At 39.8% G+C, this 25,595-nt stretch overlaps 1 protein-coding gene across 5 annotated transcripts in view; it reads right to left on the bottom strand.

Moving 5' to 3' along the window:
• GCLC (glutamate-cysteine ligase catalytic subunit) overlaps positions 1-25,595 on the bottom strand; it is a 37,692-nt gene that overhangs the window by 10,726 nt on the left and 1,371 nt on the right. For 2 of the 5 annotated variants that reach the window (XM_054630534.2, XM_054630539.2), the window contains exons 2-9: positions 12,593-12,705; positions 11,637-11,819; positions 8,971-9,111; positions 8,175-8,233; positions 7,947-8,083; positions 2,214-2,288; positions 1,219-1,335; positions 262-400 (exon numbers count right to left, since the gene is read on the bottom strand). In XM_054630534.2, the coding sequence (XP_054486509.1) occupies positions 262-400; positions 1,219-1,335; positions 2,214-2,288; positions 7,947-8,083; positions 8,175-8,233; positions 8,971-9,111; positions 11,637-11,819; positions 12,593-12,705 (964 nt within the window). The remainder of the gene's footprint in view (positions 1-261; positions 401-1,218; positions 1,336-2,213; positions 2,289-7,946; positions 8,084-8,174; positions 8,234-8,970; positions 9,112-11,636; positions 11,820-12,592; positions 12,706-25,595) is intronic. The other 3 variants (XM_054630536.2, XM_077174960.1, XM_077174959.1) reach the window with 3 other exon arrangements.

The raw sequence follows: 25,595 nt of genomic DNA, 5'->3' as shown, positions 1-25,595 counted from the left end.
CGGTTCTCTCCATAAAAATAAACCTTTAATTCCAGCTTGAGAAACTCAGTTTGATGCATTAGGGACAGTTTCTGTTACAAATGAATCCTTTTTAAAAAAACTCTCAAGACCACTCTGCACAGACACTTCCTGAGTAGGAAATCACCCATGATTTCCTGAGGGCTGCACAATGTTTGTAACAAACAACAACAAAAACCAAAAAATATCCCCACACACTGCAAACATATTTCTTAACCTGCTCATAATGAAGCAAACACTTACCTTCCTTTATTAGGTGCTCGTAGATATCTTTGTCTATTGTCAAATCAATGTCATTGTATTTCTCACCACATTCAGATAGATAACTGTCTATGGAATCATATCTGGATTTACTGATTCTATAATGGTTGTTCTTCAGTGGCTATATAATTTAAGAATACAATATTTTAACAGCTTGTTAACAATGTTACCTAAGTTTAGCTCACTAATGACACTTAAGTTGAGAATTACTATCCTATTTAAAAAAACCCTACAACCTCAATTAAAATTATTAAAAGCACGAGTCTTAAACAGGCTCAATATAAAGTGATTCTGGAATTATGACTATTTTGTTTGCAGACATATATATCTCAGTAAAAAATCAGTCATCACACATTTACTAGAATTCTCTAGATGTAGAAATGTTTTCCTGATGTAATATGCCATTACCCCAAGCACCTGGAAAGCATTAAACACATACCAAGAGTTTCACTATGTGCACACTGTTAGAGATGCCCTTAAAATAGGTAGTTCAAGAAATATTTCAAGTAAATTAAAAAAATTATTTTATGTAATTTTGTAAGTGCATTGAACAGAAATTCCTGCTTAGAGAAACTCTACAAGTTCTGATACCTGGCTCTCTTGATTTAGTTCTAGTTTATACTACTCAGCAGCACCCACTATTTAATCTAGTGCAATTTTTGCCTTTTGGGCTCAAGCATAAATGAGAAAGTTTCCTCACTGAGGCCCTTTTCAGCCAGCTGTGGAAGACTGGGATTCCATACCTAATTAGAAATATGTATTTGTTAACACAAACTGACCAACCAAGGCCGAGTGTTTACGCCATCTCTCCTGTATTTACCACAAAGACCATCACACTTGCTCACTAGGGTTTCTGATGAGCACAAGTAGAATCTGGTAAGGAAGATTTAACTGTTTTGCCCAAAAAACCCCGGACGCCTTGGAGGCAGCGTGGCTTACCTCCAGCCCTCGCTCCTCGCGCGTCCGGTCATCCACGGAGGCAGAGATCACTCCCCAGCGACAGTCAATGTCTGACACGTAGCCTCTGTAGAATGGAGACGCAGCACTCAGCGCCATCTAAAATGGAACAGCTGGCATCAAAACAAAGGACAGGCCAAGGAACCAGAAGCAAAATACAACTCCACAGGAAAGGGATCCAGAAGGAGCTGAAGTATATATATTGCAGTTTGACATCCAGCCAAAGCCTGAATAACCAGAAATATCTCAACTGCTGCCTCTGAAAAACGCCTGGGTCAAGGGTTGGCATTCCTGAAGTGGCTTCTGACACTCTCCAAAGGTTTCACCTCTACAGATCAGCATTCAAGGAATGCAAAAATGACACTGGCAGAAGCACTTTTGAGACAAATCATCAAGTATTCTGCTTGCTCACTTCCAAAGTTCACCTGGCAATCATTTTATTTTGTTTATCTTTGTTTAGCCAAGCACCTTAGTAACACAGCTGGAACATACCTCACTCGAGGTAGGATCTTCTCATCATTCAGATCAGATAAATACTTTAGTTTCATAACTCCTGTTATAAACAGTTGTTTATGACAACATGCTTATAAAAGGGACAGATTTAAACAACTTAAGCTGAAATCCTCTGTAGCACCAGAGGGTTTTCAACACCAGTTGAAAAATTAAAAATTGTTTTAAGACCAAGCTTGCCTTGCTTTCATGAAATCTGCCCAAATCTATTTCTAAAACTATTTAACAAGAGTCTCACGCATGTGGGAGTGAGAGGGGAAGAAACAGACACAAGGGCCAAGAAGGAACAGATATTATCTGTTTTGTGGTGTCATTTGCACATTAAATAGTTAACATGATTCACATGGCAACCTAGTCTTCTCCCAGAGTACCCAATTTGTGAGCTTGCAATATCAGTATTATTTTTTTAATATATAGTGATTTCTGCTATTAAGGAAGAGTTCATCTGACAGATGTCCATCACTTACCACAATGGGACAAATTGTAGCTAGCTGATCATAGAGATACCTTGCTTCAGAAATGCTGCAAGCCTGAAATGTTACCTGTTGGAAGATGTACAGTTGCTATCAAATTTCTATCATCATACAACAAGCACAGTCTTCCTAGATTTAAAATCAAGTATATAATAAAATTCATATACTAAAAATTTTAGGGTTTTTTGTTTGGTTTTGTGTGGGTTTTCCCCCTAAGTCTTGGACACATTTCTGCCCCACCTATCAGTAGTGTTCATATTACAAGCTTCTTTCTGTGCCATTTCCATGTTCATTAAAAGATTTCAGACCATAATGCTTCTATGGTGAGGCTGAATATACAAACACTTGCCAGAATCAAAGAAAATGAGTTAACATCTAGAATACACATGGGTGACTAATGCACCTTCAGGAAGTAAGCCAGGAACCTACTTACTTAGGACAACAGTCACACTCTATTGTAGATTTAACGTTTGTTTTATGTAACGCTAATCCTGTTTTAAACAACATTTCAAGATGCCTTTGGATCCTGAAAAACTGTGGGGGGAAAAAAGAGTATCTCTGTGTCTAATGTAACTTTCATAAAAAAGTACCTTCATTAAAAAAAAAAAAAAAAAAGTACAGCTTTTTCTGTATTAGAGGCTAGAACCCAGCAAAAGAACAGAAAAGAAATATTATTTGCAGAAGGCATTAATGCTCTGGAAGCCCTACCACAGACAGGCCACTGGAATAGGTAACTCCTTTGTAATATTTTTGTGAAATTTACTCAGAGCACATCAAACAAAAGACACATTTCTAGTAGCAGACCTTACCTGCTAAACTTTGTAAACCAACACTTTATGAATTTAAAAAATGCACAGAGTGATCAGTCTCAAAACTCCCTTTGTCTTAGCAGTTTATGTATTCACAGATCAGAAGAAAGCAGATGGGAATGTACACCTGTACCACTATCATAACATTATACAAGAGGCTTCAGCTCTAAATCAACATCTCTGCTTGCTATCCTGAAGAATTCCAGTTGTACACAGGCTTTTCTCTTCCAAGGATAATAATTAGAGTGACACACAAAACATGAATTTTCTTCTCAGCTTGCCACTAAACCAAACTGCATCTCAAGTAAGACTAAAAAATAACCCAACCAACAAATCCCTCCAAAACTCCTGAGTTCACTGGTGCCTCAGTGATGCATTTTTTGGGGGATGTTGATGATGGTGGTATAGGGGAAATACAGGATTTGTTTGTGTTTGTCTTTTTAAATCTTCATCCAATATTCATTAAAATATCCCAAATTAGAAAACAGCTGTGCTGTGGAGAAAATATTCCTTCTGTGTCTATCCTCCAAGTGGCTTTTTTTTTTTTTTTTCAGAAAAAACCCAAGCAAACAAACAAAAACGCAGGTGGTTAAAAGACAAGATTAAGTATTATCTTGCAGAAAAGCAGCTAAGCATGATTTCTCATCATTAATTTTGGCCATTCAGCACCAGGGAGCCAGCCTTGAAGTGGGGGTGGGTTGACAGGACACCTACACTCTTTCCCCAGACAATGATATCTGCCTCCCTTTTCCTTTTTTGCTTATTTCAAACCACATTAAATCTGAGATTCAACATGGTTTCTAGGCCAGTTGTCCCATTAGGGAGGAAAAGGGCATGGCTGTCTTCTCCAGAAGGGCTACATGCACTGCCAGTGCATGCCCAAGCTCATCAGGACATTATTTTTACCTCTGGAAATGCATCAAACCAAGTTGTAGCTTGGTATGCACTACAAAAAAAAAGGAACAAAAACCAAACCAACAGACCACCCCCCAAACATGAAAGGAAGTATATATACTACAAACTACCTTACAAAAATAGGTGGGCAATACATGCTTTCTTCTAGTCAGTCAGTTATCAGGAATTACCAGTTGATACAGAAGCAGCTGCCAGCCTTTTCATTCCCCCTTTGATGATAACAGGACCACCAAATTTGAATCTGGCCACTTATTATCAGAATGTAATAATAAAATGTAGCAGTATGCAATAGTAAAATAGTACTTCTTTAATAATGTTTTTAAAGTTCATACAATGACTGAATAAGGCTGGATTTCTTTTATTAGTCTTAAATAAGAGAGATGGTATAAAACAAACCATGGCAAACTAACACCTTGTAAAACCACACAGTATTATGTACACTTTACTATCTCATCAGATTCACACTAATTTGCCCTAGTGACAAGAAACAATATGTAGCACCTGTCAAGAACTTTTATTTGTACAGCTTTTGTAGTTTCTCAAAGGGAGTGCTTTTTATAAGGTTTTCTGTCCTTGCTATAAAACAAGAAGAGCCTAGAGAATTTTCTTTAATCCTATAGAGTTAACACCAGCCTCTTCCTAGCTCTGCTTCCAAGCCTGTGGTGGCAACAGGAACATTTTATCAAGAGTCAAATACACCGTGGTTACCTAAGGTGTTAGTGCCCAGCATCAGAGAAACATTTAAAGCAAACAGAAAAGGAAAAGGATTAAAGCACTCAATATTCAGCACCTAGACTTAAAGGGAAGATACTGTAAGACAGGAATATCTCAGGCAAATTACTAAAAAACATAAAAAGTGGGCATGTTCAAATGAGAGAAAACAGAATCAAAAACATCTTCCAGCACACAATCAGAGAACATGGATTTGGTAGATTTGTGGTACAAGCAGCGAGAAGACAACTCCTTTGCAGATAGCTAAAAACATTTAAGAATGAGAAACTTTATATAGGACTTCATGATGTTTGTAAGTGAAATAAAATTATACAAAGCAGAAAGCTACTTATTTTAAAAAATATTCCCACAACCTCTTGCCACTCCCTGCTTTTGCTGTTCTAAGGGTGCAGAAGAAGGAAAACACCCAAATGAGGAACTAAAAAACCTCTCCCATTCCTACAAGATAGCTCAGTTTCCATCTCCACAGTGTCCTTTGGTCATGCCTAAAAGATGAGCAGAGTAGAGGATGACCTTTCACACTCAAAAAGTGCTGGAGTTTCAGGAGCAGGTGCTTGATCAAATGAAGCTTGACCAGTTCAAGAAACTCTCTTAGCATGTCATCCAGTTATGTTTGAATATTAACAGAAAAAAACCCCATAGAGCAAGTGAATAAACCTGGTGTATTGGACTGACCCTGGCTGGATGCCAGATATCTACCAAAGCCATTTAATCACTCCCCTCTTTTGCTGGACAGGGAAGAGAAAGCGTAACAGAAGGTTAAGGATCAAGGTAATGCCAGGGAGAGAACACAGAATAAATTAGATTGACAAAGACCTCTGAGATCCCTGAGTCCAGCCTATGACTGAACACCACCTGGCCAACTAGACCATGGCACTGAGTACACATCCAGTATTTCCTTAAACACCTCCAGGTACAGTGACTCCACCACCTCCCTGGGCAGCCCATTCCAATATCTAATCACCCCTCTGTGAAGAATTTCTTCCTGATATCCAACTTGAACCTCCCTAGGTACAGCTTGACGCCATTTCCTCTTGTGCTGTTGCCGGTTGCTTGAGAGAAAAGGCTGACCCCAACCTGGCTACAGTCTCCTTTCTGGCACTTGTAGACAGTGCTAAGGTCTCCCCTGAGCCTCCTTTTCTCCAGGCTAAACACCCCCAGCTCCCTCAGCTGCTCCTCACAGCCCTTGTGCTCCAGACCCTCCACCAGCTCCACTGCCCTTCCCTGGACTCACTCCAGCCCCTCAATGTCTTGCTCACAGTGAGGGGCCCAGAACTGGACCCAGCCCTGGAGGTGTGGCCCCAGCAGTGCTGAGTACAGGGAGACAATCCCTGCCCTGCTCCTGCTGGCCACACTATTGCTGATACAGGCCAGGATGTATGAGCCTTCCTGGCCACCTGGGCACACACTGACTCATGATCAGCTGCTGTCAATCAGCACCCCCAGGTCCTTTTCCATCAGGCAGCTTTCCAGCCACTCTGTCCCCAGCTTGCAGCTCTGCATGGACTTGTGGTGGCCAAAGTGCAGGACCCAGCACTTTCTCTTACTGAACCACCTACAACTGGCCTTGTCCCATTGATCCACCCTGTCCAGTCCCTCTGCAGAGCCTTCCTACCCTTGAGCAGATCAACACTGACCAAACTTGGTTTGGTGGAGATCACTCACCATTTACTGTCACAGGAAAAACAGGCCTAACTTGGGGAAATTAACTGAATTTATAACAAGTCAAATCAGAGTAGAACAATCAGAAATATAAAGTAAATCTTAAAATTCACTTCACTCCCAAATTCTCTACTTTCTCCCCTCCCAGCAGTGCAGAGAACGAGGAATGAGGGCTCTGGTCAGTTTGCCCCACATTGTCTCTCCTGCTTTCCCCTCACACTCTTGCTTCAGCGTGGGGTCCTTTCCCTGGACAGTCCTCCAATGAACATGTTCACTGCTCCAAGATGAGTCTTTGTCCTGGCATCAGCTGGGATAATTACTTTTGTTCCTAGTGGCTGGGTACAGTTCTGTGTTTTAGATTCAGTATGGGAATAATGTTGATAACACACTGATGTTTTAGTTCTTGCTTAGGAGGACTTATTCTAACTTAAGGACTTCTCAGTTTCCCATGCTCTGCCAGTGAGCAGCTGCACAAGAAGCCAAGAAGGAGCACAGCTGGGACCTGAACTGGCCAAAGGGATATCCCATCCCATACCATATGGCATCATGCTCAAGACATAAACTGGGGGAATTGGCAGGGAGGGGCCAATTGCTGCTTGGGGACAGGCTGAGCATTTGTCAGCAGCTTGTGCAACTGTTCTGCTGAGCACCACTTTCTTCTCAAGTTTTATTCCCTCCCCTCTTATTTTCATCACCATTGTAATTATTTTTTATTTTATTTCAATTATTAAGCTAGTTTTATCTCAACCCACAAGTCTATTTTTCTGATTTGCCCCTCATCCCACCAGGGCCAAGGGGGTATATGTGTGTATGGAGGGAGCAATGGCATGGTACTTATTTGCTGTCTGTCTGCTTATTTAAAGCACAACAGCCCTTCTCATGGGCTACACTTAATTAACTGCTCAAGCATGAGTTCCTTCCACAGGGTTCAGTCTTTCAGGAACTGAGTGCTCCAGCACAGGTACTCCATGGGGTGACAGGTCCTGCCTCCTCATGCATCCACCTGTTTTGGTGTGGGGTCCTCCAGGGGCTGCAGATGGATCTCTGCTCCAACACCAACCTCCTGCCTTACCATGATCTTCACTGCAGGCTCCAGGGGAATCTCAGCTCTGTCCCCTTGAACACCTCCTCTTCCTGCTTCTTCACCTTGGTGCCTGCAGAGCTGTTCCTCCTCCATATTCTCATTCCTATCTTCACCTACAGTGTCACTGCACAGTTTTTCCCCTCCTTCTTGCTGTATGTACATCAGAGGTGCTACCACTGTCACTGGTGGGCTCAGCCTTGGCCAATGGTGGGTCTGTCTTGGACCAGCTGGCATTGGCTCTGTTGGACATGGGAAAAGCTTCCTTCTCATGGGAGAAGCACCTTCTCACAGCAGCCACCCCTGCAGCCCCTCTGCTAGCAAAACCTGGCTACAAAACCCCAACATTTTTGGATTTTAAGACTAGAATACTAGACATACCACTTGTTCTTTTATCTCCCTTTTTGCCAGACTGATGTACAATGCATCAGTTGAAGAAAGTGAAAGTAGACATAGGACAAATCTTAAAAAGGAAAGTGTTGAGAGAAGACAATGTGTAGTAACATCTTGAAAGCAGATGCACTTTACCTGGAGGCAGCAGTTTCCCATTCCAAAACCCATAGCATCCATATATATGTAGTCTGGCTTAGCTGCCTTTGCTGCTTCTCCATCATCATTAGGAAATGTTTCAATGAAAGGTGATGGCGTGTTCTTATCTTTAAATACTGTGTGGAAAATACAGGCACTCAGTAACTCAGAGCATGAGACTAAACAATCACTTTGAAAAAGAACAAAGCTAAGACTGAATTTACTCACTTGGTACATTTATCACAACCTTCTCTCCTCTTCGGTGTCGAATGTTTCTGGTCAGTGTACTACAACAAAAGAAAAAGTTTTTTGAATGATATGAAATTTTCTCTTTATGGAAATATTTTGGCACCTACTTTCTAAACAATTTTTAGGGTTTCAGAATGTCAAATTTCTATTTATTTTGAGCACTCTCCTTCAGGATGCTTCTTTTCCTAGTTTTAAGATAGACTGTAAAAGATACAACACTGAATTTTTCTTCAGTAAAGTCAGTCTTATTTTGAAGGACTTCACAGTAGTATACTTAAAAAAACAGTAAAAGGCTACAGACCTGAAGAAGACAAGGCCAAGTTAAAAGGTATGCTCAGTTTTAAAACAATGATTTTCATTGGCCAAAGTTTCACTTTACAGTGAGAAGTACATTTCATAGTAACTAGGGCAAGCCACTGGTTCAGAGATATCAGTGTGACATACCTTAGGGAGAGCTGGATTAACCATGATGGAAGCATTTAGGCACAGGACTTCAAACTGGAAACAATTTTGCAGTAGCAAAATCAACACTTTTTGCCCCATAACAGTGTGAACTATTATATAAAGTTCCTCTAACTTAACAACTAATTTTCTTAAGACACTTTGAAAAGAAACTACATGTCATCCGAACCACTTCTATCCAAGTCCTTCTGATATCTGCAGCAACCAGCTACAGTGTTCTCTATTCCAGTAATGTAAAGAATTTGCAGATATGTCTATGATATTTAGGTAGAGACAAAATATTTGATTTCTCAAATTTTCCAAATATTCTTACCTAAATCTAGGATGTTTATTGATGGCTTCATCTGGAAAAAAGAGCGATTTTGAAGCTCCTCCTTCTACTGGTGTTGGCATATAATCCGGCAGTGTAAAGCCAGGACAGCCTAACCTATGTAACACAACAATGAGATCCAAGCTGTAATGAAAACAGACTGTGATTTTAGAATGGTCAGATAATCAGAGATTAGGATTCTAGTAGACAGCCAGCCAACAACCACCTTCCACAGTAGTTAACACAGCCTTTTTTTTAAAAGAAACCCCGCTAGTCTATCATTAGACAGCAAACAAGGACATTTTCAGTTGTTGAAGCAGGAAACTTCAGTACTATGTGGGGTACACACACATTTTAGTGTGTTAGTGCTTGTTATTAGTATTGACATGAAGCTGCATTTCGTGCTTCAAAGTTTATCTTGAGGACACAGGTTGACTGCCAAAGAAAATTATCCAGCCCTACTCATAACCATCTACCCCTTTTAAAAGAGATGCTTAACCAACTCTGTAAGAATTAGAGGTAGTTTCAAGTGGTACACATGTCCTAAGTCTTATAACACTTCTAGAACGCTGAAAACCCCTAAGAGACGGAAGTCATAAAGCAAAGAAAAATTGCAGCTATTAAGTCTAAAATGCTGATAGATATGCAAGCTAATCAGAATACACCCCTCCCCTTTGGGAAACTCCATTTTAAGTTTCAGCGTCACCTGAAACAAGAATAAGCTCTCAAAAGAACATCTGACAAGGCTGAGGTAAAACAGCAGATTAGTTTCTCCATGTTGAACAGTAAAAAGGGCAAAGATTGTGTTGAAAGGCTCTAGTATTTGGATAGTTTAAAAAAGTTAGCTGATAAAATGACAAACTATTCAAAATATCAGGAAACACACTTCTGAGATTATTATTTATGTTCAATATTGTTTCTTCTTCCTGGTTTCAGTAAGTTGTCCTACAACTTGTAAAGCCAGCTTCATCACCGACCTAAGTGCTACACTGTAAACTGCATCCCTCCAGTCCCCAAGAAAGAAAACAACTTTCTGGCCCAGCAGTGGCAGCTCACAAATTTAGGAACTAGGGACACCTATTTAGTATCTACGCTATAATTTTTTAATATTTAAGCATTTTCAAACAGTTCACTTTTAACTGAATTATTTTGATTTGAATAAGCTTACTTCTTTACCTTTCTTCTGTCAGCACTCTAACAAGTTTTTTTGTCTTTTCAATTGCACAGATTTTAATATATACATGTGCACATGCCCAGATGTACACAGGCATACATACATGTTACTGTAGAGACAATGTGGCAAAAAACTTCAACCCTATGAAACCTCAGAAATACATGTTAGCAAGACTTCAGTCAAACCAACAAGGACTTGAATGGGAAGACAGAAAAAGGCAGAAATAATAAAACTAAATTAGGCTAGCCTAGGGAGAGCAATCTCTGAGGGATGAAAGTATGTTTGGAATGACCCCTAAGTCATAAACAAACTACATTTTATTACTTACTGGCTTTCACTGAAGTCCAAAGTACTGCTCCTACAGTGATGTAAAAAGTATTTATCTGTATCTACAAAGGGATTAACAACTCCTCTCCCTGTATTCCCCGCATGACTGGGTCCAAAATTTATTAAATGACATAATGTACCTGTAAGGTTGCAGGGGAACCTGCAACTACTGATAACTACTTAGCCACTGGAATTTAAATAAACTTTTATTACATCTAGTATAACTCTAATAAAGTGAAAGTAAATTTTGTCAAAGAATGTTCTTAAAACAGCATTTGTGGGGCATCATGCAGATATTTTGGCACCACTGCTGCAAAGGCATATTTTGTATTGTTCCTCCTCTCAGCAAGAATTTTGGGCTATTGCATTCTGTATTACACAAGAAACTAATCAGTAAGGCCAGCTGCTTCTCTCCTACTGCAGAGCAACTTTTATACCATTATAAGCATAACTATCTTCATTCACTTCACTGAGCAGGCTAGTTAGAACAAATGTAATAAATCTCTGCCTAGAATTGTATTTCAATAGAATGTCACAAAATACAGTTTCTCCTAGATAATGAAGTTCATTCTAAACTTAATTTCTTCAAGAACTCTTTACAACAATAAAAAGGATGAAATCTATCCTTTGTAAGGGTATTATTAACCCAGGGGAGATGCTCTCCTTTCTAGATTCAGTAAGTAGAGTATTGTATAATAGAAGTACTAAGTCCAGGTGCCCTAAACTACCAGACGCTTGCATGTACTTTAGTGAAAAAATAGTATTAAAATTGATCATGTTGGCTATGTTTTGCAAAACTGCTACTCATAAAGAACACAGTTTGTAAAACAGGTAAAGAGAAACCTTTTCTATATAATTTTCTCTATCAACTCAAGGTGGTAGACTACTCTTTACTTAGAGGTAACACTTTATGTTACAAATATTCTGTATTCTCTCCTAATACAAAATCATCACAGGTTAGAAGCAACCTAAAAATTTAAAAGATGCTTATTTGCTTGTCTCATTGCAATAAAAATTTTAGGAAACATGACTGGAACATAAAAGCCAAAATACTTTAATCAAATAATGTTTTTCTGTACTCATTGAACAGTTTAGCTATATGCAATAAGGAGAAAAAGTGTATAAGGAGAACAGGGAACATGGCATTACACTTCAACAACCATGTCACCTTGGAAATGATGTCACTGTACAAACAGCCTCATTTTCTTTGAGTACAGAAGCAGCCTCTTGCCGTCTTTTCCTCATGTTGTCTTGCACAGTGTTGAATTCAGACATGGTTCCCCCATATGGCTGTCCAGGTGTTCCTTCAATCATGTAACTTCCATATTCTGGTCTCCAGAGTGTTGGGTGACTGTAATGAAAGAAGAGCCACTGATGAATTATTTGTGAGAATTTCAGAAATTAATACCACTTGCAAGAAAAATCTCCTAGTATTTGACAGAGGAACACAACGTATCTTCCAATACGTTGGAAGTGGTGAAAAGAAAGCAAGGTGCAGTTTGGCAGTAATAGTGCTGCTGTGTAGTACAATAACCAGGATTTGCCTACACCAAATTACAGTCACCCTTAGCATCTGTCTCAAGCTTTGTTTCTTGGGGTTTTAACCAGAACCAGAAAATACAGATCACTGCTGCTTTTCCACAGGAGAGGATAGGGAAAAACTTCCCTGCCATTCTTACATCTACACTTCTAGTTCTTTCAAAAATGGGAGAGTGGTCCTACAGACAACAGCCTTCCCCTATACAGCCCTCACTTGCTCCTCCAGCCAAGAGATACAGGAGCAAGTACACATGCACATGTACTTTATGGGACATGGATTACTGCATGCACACAGACACAAAATCAGAGCAAGACAAAACAAGCACCCAAACTGCAACTTCCGTGGGTTCACCATTACATTATCTGTTATCTCAAAGCATAATAATTTCAAAGCAAAAATGCATGGACTGCCTGCAAGTGTGCTCAAAAGCTTTCACTTCTTGATCCCCAGATTTATCTGAAAATATCAGTATCTGTGGTTTACAGTTTCACCAAAAGCAGACTTGCATGTGAAGCCAGGTTAACAAAATTTTGCACAGCATCATAACAGGAGGGTTAAAAAAAAATCTGGAAACAGCTACTCACTTGGGGTTTACCTTCTCCCCCTTGTCTTGCAGTGTTTGAAGAACTTCTTCACCACAGAGTAACAAACGCACTTTCTTATTTTCATGGTCAAATTTTACCAACATATATTCCACCTTGTAAATAATAAAATCAAAACAAACAATTAAAAGTAAGGTTTTTTTCAGGCACAAAAAGATTGGCATGCAATTTTAAGCATCAAGTGAAATAAAAAGATATCTCACACTGAACTTAACGAAGGTTCAAAAACATTACTAACTACAAATGCAGTAAGCAGTACTGGCAAAGATGGCTGCAGGCTTATTTCATCTTGAATAAAGACTTGAAATTCCTTGAAATTTCTTTCCTTCCATTTCTAACTGGAGATACTTCACCAAAAACATCCTGAATTTGTATTTGCCTCCACATTATTTCTAGACAGAATTAAATTCTAGAATTATTCAGAATTATTTCAGAATATTCAGAATTATTTCTAGAAGGAATTAAAACTCCATGGAAGCTATATACAACCCACAAACATTTCACTGTCATCCCATCAGTTACAGTCTTTGCTGCTGACAAAAAAAAAACCCAAACAAGCAAAAAACTCCAAAGTTATTCTACAAGACATCCACTTACACACATCATTTGTTGGAGCTATTAAAGACTAGCACTGTGTCCCATTTGCACCACAGAAAGCCCACAGCTGCTGGTGACAACATCAGTCCTGTCATTATGACACTCCAGCTCTTGGCACAGCACAGTGGTTTTCACCCCTGCTTGATTCAGCTTTGCTGCCACATTTTCTTCTCCTCCTGCCCAGCAGTGTACCTTGCCCCCAGAGCTCTCCCCCGTCCCTGCTCCAAGCTGCAACCCACGCGAGATGCAATAAGCCACTTGTGACAGCACTGCTGCATCCCAGCACTAGAGAATATGTTTCCCTAATAGACATTATCTGAAAGCAGCCAAACCTGGAACACCCCATCTCAAGCTTCCTGATCTCCATGCACACTTGCTGTTAAAGCTCCCATAAAGACTTTTAGAATGCTACCAGCTCAGCAACCTAACAGCTGCTTGGACCTTGTAGCCCTTCAATATTTATGGGTACACTCTATTTGCTAGCACCTCTAGGTCAGAGGATCCTTGGCAATGTTCTGGAAAGTGTAAAAGACAAACCAGCCCCCAGCTGTGATGTGTTGCCTACCATGTAAAAACAGAAGTCAACACATGGAAAAGCATTACCAGGGCACTGGTAATGCTTTCAGGGCTTTCAAACCCCAGCTGGACCAGCGGTGACAGGCAGTGTCTTTTGTTGAAGGCTCTCGAACCACTGCCTCCAAGACTTACAGAAATCATCTAATTCAAACATCGACTTAGAGTTAAAAATTCAGACTGCAATTTCACAGCTACAACTGTCAGAGGTGCCCTGCGCTCCTCAGTTTCATTTTCCAACACTGTCTAGAGCCACATCCCTCGGTATTTAACAAATGTGACTGCTCCAGTCCCAGGAGCTCAGACTCACGTAAGATGCTCATGCGTTAAAGTTGCAGCATACCAACTCACAGCAATTTCTATTTTGTACAGAAGTCTGATGAAAATAGGAGAGCAGCTTGCCAAAAGACAGGGAACTTGTGCCATGTTTTACAGCACACTGTAAGTAGATTTGTGGTTTTCATGTTCTTTGTTTGCTTCAGTGTCCGTGGAAGAGTTATTGCTTACCATTATGACAAAAAATATAATCCTTGTTTGGGATTTGTGATTAAATCACAAGCAGTATTATCCAAGAGTGTTTGTAATTCTACAGAATCTGATCAGAGGCAAACTCTGGAGGGACTCACCCACCAATTATACACATTTGCTGTATGTTTCCTAAGATCAAATTTTAATCTCCTAGAGAGAAAAAAAAAAATCTGGTTTCTGTGCAGATTGCACTTTCTTGCATGGTATATTTTGTCAATTGTGTGTATTATGCCACAATAATCTACTTGACATTACTACAGATTATAGTCAATCAGAACATAGTTAAGCACTGATTTAATTATTGACCAGCACCAGTCTCTCCGGTGTGACTTGACCTTGAATATCGGAAAGAAACAGGGACTTCCAGTTTCTTACTACATTCAGCATCATCTCCTGCTTCGTTTAAGTATCATTCTCACTAGGAGCTGGCCTGATCTAGAGGGGGTATGTGAGTCCACAGGTCTGAGTCATTCAGATGGACACAGAATGAGCATCAAGTTTGCCACGTCCCTGGCCTCCCCCATATTGCCTGTGGGAGTGGGTAGCAGAAGGGAGAGCACAGGAACTGCAGCTGCTGTTGAGAGACCCAAAGTTGAATATTTGTCCACCTTTACATGAGTATGCTACTATGATTAGCCTCCTGTCCTAGAAATCCCTCTCCAAATGTGGCTGTAATGAGCTGGTGGGGAGAACACTGTATTTCTCTATAAAACAAATTGCAAGTTAAAAAAAAAAATAAAATTCAAAATTGTAAAGAAACACTAAGTCAAGAAGGCAAACCCCAAAAAATCAAAGTGTTTCATATTTCAAGTACAGTAGTGCATATATTGCATTTATGCATCTAGCTTTAGAAACAACTATTACTTTTGCCTCCAGAAACACTGACTAAATCTTCAAAGCTGTCTTAACACACAGATGATCTGCCATTAATTTTAATAAGAAAAGAAAAAACTTCAGATGGCTGCCAACAGTTCCAAGTAACCCACAGAGTGTCTTGACAACAGAGGGACTGACTGAATGGGCATCCTTAAAGAATGGAATTTAGGCTCATCAAAAGATTTAGCCTAAAGCTACAAAGAAAGAAACAAATTCAGAGTTCATACATTCTTACATTCAACTTCAGGTCATCATTCACAGACTTCTCACATGTTTTTTATCCACAACAAAGTTCAGAGAAACGCAGCCAAGCTGAGACAATCAGCATGCCTGGCAGAGATTCCAGTCCAAAGGCCAAATATGAGGAGCTTCACCCAACATCCATAATTCATTATTTTGCTGAGCTCTTTAGAGTTCACTTTTCTCTATAATTTTAACTAGGCTCCTTAGCAAGAATCAAAATACACATCAGATCAAACTACTGATGCAGATGGCTGACCAGCAGCCTTGCTCAGAGCCAGCAAGGACAATACACCCTGTCATGGCCACTCTGGACCCAAGTTTCCAGTCAGTGCTCTCATCATGCAGCAAACCCCACACACCTCTGTCTTCTGGCTGGCACATGCTGCAAGGCTGCTGAGGACAAGATGTGGCATCCCAGCTCCTCCCTGCAGGCAGACAGACAATGCTTTACACAACCTCCGTGGATGAATTTCTCTGACCACCCACCTCTGCTCTGCCAGGCTCACAGAAGTTCTGTGGTACCTTACCAGGCAAAGGAACAACAGTATGGCCAGCAAGATTGCAAAGCAAAAGCCCAAAGTCCAGCCCCCCACCCTGTTCTGACACAGAGCAAACTTAAACCAAATTATTGTTCACAGTTAAATGCATTAAAAAAGCAAATATGATCCTAGTTAAAGCAAATACTCGGAGTATCAGAACTACTTATGAGCCAACACAAGGAAAAGCTGCTCTTTAGAGGTTTCCTTCCTCTTAATTACTTGCAATGTAACTGCATCTACAGAGTTCTTCCATGCCAGCTCTGCTCCCCTCCATTGCTGGATCTTCTCAAGAAACACTATGCTCCATTAGCTTGCTAGCACCCAGAATACGGCTACTTCACTCACTATGACCTTTTCTCACAGTTGGCTACCAAGACAATTTCAGGCTTTTGAAAATTCTTTGATATCCCCTCTGTAAATACAAGTGAGACCTTGAGGCCTTTCAACTGTGGAGAACCACAACCACTCTCCATTCATTAAGTCAAACAATTGTGCTGGAGGCAAAATGAAAGACGACAGCTCTCTGGAAATGGGTAAGCATGTCTGAAATTGTTTGAATGCCTGAGTTGTTTGACCATAATTACACATATTATTTCTGCACAAGCAATGTTTCTTAAAAGTGAAGGTGTATAAAAACCAACACGTTAGGGCGTAATTCTAAGGCACAAGGAGGACCGAAGTTGTCACCTACGCCGGTGTTGTCCTAAATGTGGGCTTGTTGCCCTGTGTGCACAGCCAATGTACACACCAAGATGAGGTACCTCCATTTAATCAGACTCTTCAACATCAGAAGAGACCTTAAGGATCAGCAAGTCCAACTGTCAACCCAACACTGCCACTGTAGGCCCTAAATCACTAAACCATACCACCGAGCAAGACCTAGATGCCTCTTTAACATCTCCTCCAGGGATGGTGACTTTATCCCCTCCCTGCGTAACCTGTCCCAATGCCTGACCACCCTAATGGTGAAATTTTTTTTCTAATGTCTAATCTGAAACACTCATGTTTCAACTTAAAGCTGAATATTTCTTTAGTCTAACTTGTGCAAAGCAAGTTAGGTGATAACCCACAAAAGCTTGCTAGCTCTCCTATCATCAAAGCTTTATATCATCTATACATTTTAGCAAAGAAATCACAGTTCACTGACTACAAGTTACACGCTTCTCTTATTAATTCTACTTTCTGTTGGTTAAATGATTCTCTTGCTTCTCATGCTAATTAGTCTGCATGCTCAGTATGTCTCTTGAGTTGCTGGGTTTCTTAAGTCAGTGGACCACAGAGGTGAGAATCTCTCCATGTTGGGATTACCTTATACCCAGTTTGAACTGATCTCCACAGTTGCTGAGTTGGCTTTGTTAGCTTACTACTTATCTTGGGAGTTTTGCCAAATGTCCTTGTGGCCTGTAAATTCTGTGTCCTTTGTGCCCACTATCAGTAGTACAACCTTCTCCCCAAGCTTTGCTAACCTCTCTCCCTAGACCTAAGACCCTGAAGCGTGTTAAGCCCTAAATTTTAACACAGCAATTCTACCGACAAGTAATTTATCTTCCTAAGGCAGGGACAGCAACATATCATCGTCCAAATGCTTGCCTTGGCAGTGGTCTGCTGCCCAATATAAAAACCCACCCTTGCACACTCGATTTAACACCATCATGCTAACTACACAGGGAACAAAACCTATCTAATAGATGGGAGCAAAGTCTCTGCTCTAGTGTTAAATGTTAAAATCCTTTTAACTTTCAAACTATGTGCCATGAGGAACTTCTGCCTATGAAAACATTAGTAAGCACAAAGTCTGGACCTTAGTAAGCTCAGAAGTAAGGTGCCAAGATTATATAATAGAAGAAAATAGTTTAGAAGAATGGATTGAAGAGAAGTTTTTTTTTTTTTTTAAAAAGAAAAGCAATGAAAAAAGCACTGCTTCATGCTTTCTGTGTGTGAAAAACAGTACCTGCATTAGCCTTGTACCACACTCCTGACCACCCATCTCAGATGTGCATGTCTCATCCCTGAAGTGACCAAGGCCAGTTTGGATGGAGCTTTGAGCAACCTGGTGTAATGGAGGATGTCCTTGCTCAGGGCATGGAGTCTGACAAAATTATCTCCAACCAATGATCACCGTTGTAAGGCCCCTTACAACACAAACCATTCTGTCTAAATAAATTAGATCATAGGTGATCTAAATAAACCTGATCATAGGTGACTCACTGACCACTCTGTTTCTCAAGGACAATCTTAATGACAGCTTCTTTCTCCCTCCACTGGGCAGCTATTGCCACACATAACTGGAACAATTGTTAGCAGTCCCTCATATGAACCTTCTTTCAGGCCTGGAGCTTTAAGGGAAATTGAAAATTTTTCCTGAACATCCAATGAGGTCTCATGGGTATTGTTTACTGTTAACAAAAGCCACTACCAACATTTAAGTATTTTTGTACAGTTTGCCTCATATATACCTAATGCCTATTGCCTTAGATATGCAGTAGAAAATACCCTTTTCACTAGTTATTAAGCTCACTTATGGAAAAAAAGTAGTTCTTCCATATCTTTATTCATCAGTTAATGCATCATTAAAATACCATTATCATGAAATGACAGTCTAAAGAAGAACAAAGTTTTAATGATCTGACTGTTCAATAAAGAACCTCTGCCACAAGTTTTCAGTGTTAGATGGAAGAAGCAGATTATTTTCTGTAGGTACAAGTACTTCTGGTGGATGTAGGAGACAATACCCAAGGTAGGTTTTTTTGATGTACTCATCTTCTCACCACTGATGTGATAAAGCATGGAGCTACAGAAATAAACAGCTGGTAATGTACCCTTAATGAAATCTTTTCTATCTTACAATAAGTCTAATGCCCTCAGAAGCAAATTTCAGAGGAAAACAAGTTTGGAAGTGCCACAGAGGCTCGTTACCCTGTTTCTAGCCATCAAACCCCCACACTGCACAGTGGCATGAGGCAAGCATTTCCACACTCATGAGATTACCATGGATGTTCTCTGCCACAGAAATAATTTCAAAAATCTGCAACAGGAGAACCAAGATTAAAATGTAATTCCCAAAATGCTTAATTTTGATCAAGCAGATTGGAAGGGGCAATAAACAAAACACAACTCGTGTTTTACGTTACAGTGACAATAATGAAAAAGTTAAGAACTGCTATCCCACATTATACATTATCATAGAAAAAACAAAGAGGATGCAGAGGCTCTCAATCTCAGTCAACACACCCAGCCACAGTTAAGCACTCTTGCCTGTTCCCCTCCATGTGACAACATCAGGGCTGCTGATTTTTTTGTGCATGACACAACGTGACTAGAGGACCTTCTGCACACATCACAAAGCAGGAAGCTGGGTTATTGAAAATTAAAATTGAGAAGTTATAACCTTTTGCATGATTTTAAAGAAGTAAGATGTTGTGTATTTCAGAAAGAAGTGTCATCTTTGACTTCTGTACTATGTAACACCTGAGGCTAATATTATTAAAAAGACTAGGATCATGTTAACTTTAGATTTCTGCAGCAAAGACAACATTATTTATTCACCAGTGAAACAAAATGCTCCAAGTTTATAATTCACCTTTGGCATAAAAAAGAAAAATAAAAAACCTGAACAACTAAACATGCAATATCAACCATAAAATCTTTCTTGTACTAATCCTTCTGACTCACCCTTTCTCATACTGTTAACTAAAATAAGGCATCTGCACAGCAAGGAGAGATCCTGAGGGAGAATAGGAATTATAATAAAAAACGTCCCATGATAAAACCACAGCAATCCACCTGATATCCACAGAAGGAAATACACTGCGAACAGAATATTTTTTATCAGAAATATACAAACAGTAGGTAATTGAAACTTCTCTTATTAAAATCTGAGATTGGGAAGGAGGAAATCAATGTTTATTATGGGGGCAGGTCAATATTTACTACCAACTGCAGCTTGCTTTGGGAAAAGCACTACTAAAAAAAACTCCTAAAAAAAAGTCCTAAAAATCCCCAACCAACCAAGACCCCGAACCTTCCAAACTGGTTTCCATTTATTACAAATTTAAATTTTCAAAGAGTGTGTCAGTATAAACTACAATGAGTCTTGCACTGTCACATACACAGTGCATCTGGGAGTACAGCTCTCAGGTAGGTCACTGGTGCTGCACCTTACATCATACACACACACATCTTATCACCCAGCCACTGGAAAAGCTAAGCAGAGGGAGATGAAGCAAAATTATCAGCCATCATGGGGTTAGCACACTGTGCATGTTTTGAGAGCTAGAGGGTTTAGTTTAGGTTTTCCCTGATGCCAGGATTAAAACCAGTTTAACCAGATTAAAAAAGTAGTTTCATGGAAGGCAGTCAGTCGAAGTATCCAGGGAAGGAATAAACATGAAAACTCTTTAAGGGCACCTATCTTGCTCAAGTCAAGATTTAAAGAGTTACATTTCTGTGCATTAGTGTATTCCTTTTAGAGGTTGCATACATACACACTCATGGCTGTCAAGCAGCATAAGCTGATGCACTAAAATCATACCTTCAGACCCAGCCCCAGAAAACGCCACTATCTGAAACAGCAGGTATCCATACAAGAGATGTGAAGGAAGCACTAAGTCTATCTGTAAATAAATAATTCCACTGTCTCCTTATTTAGCCAAATAAAGCTCTGAGAGAAAGGGTAAATAAGTAGACATGTGACAAATAACGAAAACATTCACGAGTGCTGCTTCCCCCCAAGCTGCCGGTGGCTGAGCACATCAATTAAGACAGCTCCATGAGATGCATCTGCACATGTCACATTTGGCAGAGGCCATCATGAGAAGTTCTGCATTAAAAATCAAAAATGCATTCTGTTTGGAGAATTTCACTGGGGCACAGGGAGACGAAAAGCATTTGTCTTAAAATGACAAGAATGCAAAAAAAAAAGACTTCAGGCTGCCATTAGCTTTAATATAGGCACAAGATTACCAAGAAAAGCTTTTAAAAATGCAATTTCTGCACACTGGTATACTGCAGCAGTTTGTACAAAGTGAGAATGTGAGATCATCATAGTACTAATGATGAATCTGTATAATGACTTGGATGAGTATTTTTAAAAGACCATATATCACTGACATTCTGGAAAATGCAACAACTATTTTTTGCAATTCTGTTTTATTTATAACATATAAAACAAAAAGCTAGTTAGAAAGTTTCAGATAAACATTAAAGAAACCCCACAACTCGCTATACAATTATCTAAGTGATTTGGATAGATGGACAAACATCTTGCATCATGTAAAGTTTAAAGAAAGTGTAATAAAGTGTCTATTCTTGTTGTTCATGTAAGTCAATGTCTATCTCATCTTCAAAGCTATCATGTAGCATCTTGTTCCACAAGGCATCTAGGCTTTGTAAAATAAGTAATTATCTTAAAAGTACATCTGCTCTTCTGGCCCATTAGGTTAGCCAAGTTTCTTGTAAAATGAGAAATGAACACTACCTTTCTGTACACCATGATGCTCTCTCAACGTTCTCATTCATCAGTTCTGGTCCTTTCTTATTTCTTTTTGAACATTTTTAGGCATGTATATCTGTCTCTCACCAAGCCTCATTGGTTGTCTTTTTAGCAAAGAGATGATGAAAACTTCCTCTGTGTACATTAGGGATAGTACCTGTACTTATTTTATGCAGCTGGTGAGCTAGATTCACCACTGCTAAAAATGCCCTAGATTTTGTTCCTGGTTTTAAAAGGGTGACAGGCAAACTGGAGCGTCAAACCATGTGCAGCTGAACCCAAATTCATTTCCTTAATATGCAGCAATAATTTTACCAATCTGAAGTTCTGCAGACTGTAATGTAACATCTCCAATCATACCATTTACAGGCTGCTACTGCCCTGGAAACACCCAAAACCATAACAGGCTAGAAACTGTAACTAGACACTAATGCAATAGCTAGTTCCCTGGGAAGAATCACTCAAGAGGAAATACAGCTCTTTTCACAGCCTAGCCTTTCATTACAAAAAAGGAGAAAGCTTTCAAGAGAGTCATGCATCTTCTAATCAGAAGCAACACCTTTGGGACATTCTAGTAAGAAAACTCTGGCTTCTCCTAGCTCCTGAGCAGGGCTGCTTTGCTTCTTGCATGAGGAAGTGCTGATTAGCACATGTTCATTTTAGTTCTCATTTAACTTATTTACACGGTATAATTCAAAAACTAAAAGATAAGGAGAGAAATTAATTGAGTGTACAGAAGAAAGATCAAAAGAAGCTTAAAGAGGACTGAGAAAGAGGTAAAAGGAAGGAAAGAAAACAAAGAACCAAAACCAAACTAGAATTAATTCAGTAAGACTTCAACTTGCAAGCAGTGCAGTGGTACATTTGTCATGCTGCCTCATACACAGCATTATCAAATCTTTATTTAAAGGCCTCAAATTTTCACTTCAAGTTGCTATTAAGAAAACAACTTTTAAAAAGCTGAAGATGCTTACTGTGTGCTAGGTCCCTACACTGATGGGAACAAGACTCATACACAACAAAAGTGTCATTATGTCCAATTTCACTAAGCAAGGCTGAGCAAGTCAGATTCCTACTTCATTCACATGTACTTTAAAATAAAACTGTCACGTTTTGTCCATGCTTGCTTTCTAAATCTCTTCCTTCTGAGATCTCCTTCAGGGCACACCTTTCTCAGAATTTTCTTATGCTAAAACAGCTCTTTGTCAGTCTTTACAGACTGTGGCAGACAAGTATCACATGCACATGTGAATACACATGGATATGTAGTTTGGTGTGAAATGCTGTGACTCTACACTTGTGTGCACGCTGAGCACAAAGCAGCAGCAGTGAGCCATGCCAAGGGCCAGCCATTCCACTTGCCTGATCCAAGTGTCCACATTAAGCTCCAAAGGGAAATTTAAGCAAGACCCGTCAGTTAGAGGAATGCAATCAGCAGACAAGAGGTGCTGAACAGCACAGGAGACTAATAATACACTGGCACAGAAGAGAGCTTTTTGGGATAAAAACTGGGAAGCAGCAGAATAGGCTAGCATCTGCCAAGCTGCACAAACTAATTGTTTCAGATAGTATCTGCTAACTGTACTGGAGTTCTGAAACAGTACTGAAAAGGTTTTTGATTCTGCTGCACAAAAATAAAAAAATAAACAATGATCACAACTCTGCAACCTGGAGGTCAAGCATACGTTATTGGAAGGAAGAGGAAGATGAGAACACAAGGAGATTGTTGTTAGCATGACAGGGTCTCACCAGCAGATGTAATTGTTGCCCAAATTTTGTGAGCATTAAGGCAATGATAGTAGGCGGAGTTTGATGAGGGATAATGAGACAGTTCACTGTTTTGTATTTCCACAATCAGGAGAAGTCAAGCATAAACAGGGAGGTCAACTGTCAGTTTTAAATGAGGTAGAAGGATGATTAAGAGGCAGAAGACCTTTACCTGCAAATGCAAATTTAAGGAGGCCTTTAGAAAGCTTTTTTTACAGCAAGACTTACTCTGTTACATATTTGGTAGGCTTTTGTTTTTTACCATTGCAAAGGCTTCATGGTTGTGGAAAATGGAGTAAAAAAGAACTTACCCCAAAACAGACAACAGCTCTTAGTTCTATTAACACAGCAAGCAATAAAGAGCTGACTTTTCCAAAGGTAGCAGAACCAGTGTTTTGACCTTTACAGCTCTTTATTCTGGAGAGGATGGGAGCACCAGGGAATCTACCCTGCAATGTAAACTGTGATGCTGTCTCACTCCCTTCAAAACAGATGCCACCATCATGCTCTGTTAGCACTTAGCCTTAACACTCCTGTCTTACACCCAAGAAACACTACATGATAATTCCCCACAGTTTCATTCCCTTGGCACCCCAGAGAATGGTGTCCTTAGGAGGTTACAAGCACCCCAAGGGACCTCCACAGCTCTGTAATGAATCTTACAACACACACTGAGAAGTGGGAGTCCTAATGAAAACAAAACCAAAGCAAAGGCTGGTATCTACACTAGTGAGCAAACACAGTATTTCCTTTACACAATGGCATCACTTAGATGGAGAACAACCTTTCAGGTATTCGCACGTACACCCTGAAAGACAAACTCAGCATGTGCTACAGAAGTCAAGTCTTTTCTCATAAACATTTCTTAAAAAAATATACAAGATACATTTTTCACTAAACACGGTCACAGAAACACAAAAGTAATTTTGTTTATTCTGATTTTATCTCTACCATTACATGAGGGCTGTCATCTTCATTCTTGATTTCTATCTTCAATAAATTTTTAAAACAATTAAACACCCTCAGGCTATGACTTTATACATGAAGGTCAAAGTGCAAACAAGACTTTTTATTAAAACAGTCCAATTAGTCAGTTGATTCATCTAAGCTGCATATAAATGTGGCGCCACTTTCTAACAACTAGGTTATCTGAGAGGAAAAATGGAAAACAAATGTGCTGCCCTCCACATTAGCATATCTACAGCACAGCTCAAGTATGCTACAGACTGAGGTAGTTTTGTGTTTGCACAAGAGCAGACTGGCTACAAGCACCTGGTCCATTAACACACTCTTAAATGCTATGTTACATAAAAATATATAACCACATAACACAGCAGAACAAAATTGCCACACCTGAGTTTATTAGCATTTGCTAAAATGAAGAGGTAGACAGTGAACCAGGTTACCTGACCTTCTCAGAATGTCCACAGACATTTCTAATACAGCTCTCAGCTCCTTACCAAAATAACGTCTGCAATGATACTGCTCTTCAAATCTTGCCTCTTGCCACACTGGGGCATGGTAGAAGAGAACAGTGAATCTCCTTTGACATCATGCTCCACTATTTATTGAGCATAAACACTTTGTTCAGTAGGGTCCCTGGGCCAAAGGAAGAATGAGGCTCCCAAGTCTAGCCTCACCATACATCTGAGATTACCAAGCAATCAGCTGTGGGTGCTGCAGGGGCTGGCTGTACTCGACCCTTTCCTCCACACACTCCTGGTACTTTCCTCACATTAAGCAGAGCTTGTTGGGCCTACCTGTGAAAGAGCTGAAGCTCTGCTGAGAAAGCCAACCACCCTAAAAAACTGAACAGAAAAAGAGTTTTCTCCACGGTAAACTTTTTGAACTCAGCTGGCCAGTAACAACACAAGGCAGGGAGCAGAAATAGGAGCCTGGAATACAGGGAAGGAAGCTGAACCAGCTTGCTAGTAGATCAGCCTTAACTATCTTGTGAAATCTCACCCTGAGAAAGCAAGGACAACTAAAATCTAACACCCATTGAAAAATGAGCACCATCTCTTAAAGATTAATGAGAAAACCCTTGAGCTAAGTCTCAGAGCAACAGGAAGACTGTTGATATTCCTGGACTCAAGACTGTGAGGCTCTTCTGTCAGCATAACTTTAGCCATACAAGACATGCAGTAACACAAACGTCAGACAAGGATAGATAAAAGTGTATTTAAACTTTCTGAGTGCACACCACTCTAGGTGCAAAACTCTGTGGTGTAGACTACACATATTTTCATTAAACAGAGTTTAGAAGCCAAGCCCCCGCTCACTCATGGAAGCAACTTCTGGGCGCTGACACTTGCCCTACTGTTATGTGAATTATAAAAGGGGTTCATTTAAAGACAGAACTTCTCTCAGA

This window comes from Agelaius phoeniceus, chromosome 3 (assembly GCF_051311805.1).
Source record: "Agelaius phoeniceus isolate bAgePho1 chromosome 3, bAgePho1.hap1, whole genome shotgun sequence".
Classification (NCBI taxonomy): Eukaryota; Metazoa; Chordata; class Aves; order Passeriformes; family Icteridae; genus Agelaius; species Agelaius phoeniceus.
The sequence above is the reverse complement of the archived record's forward strand: the minus strand, read 5'-3'. Positions and strand labels throughout refer to the sequence as shown.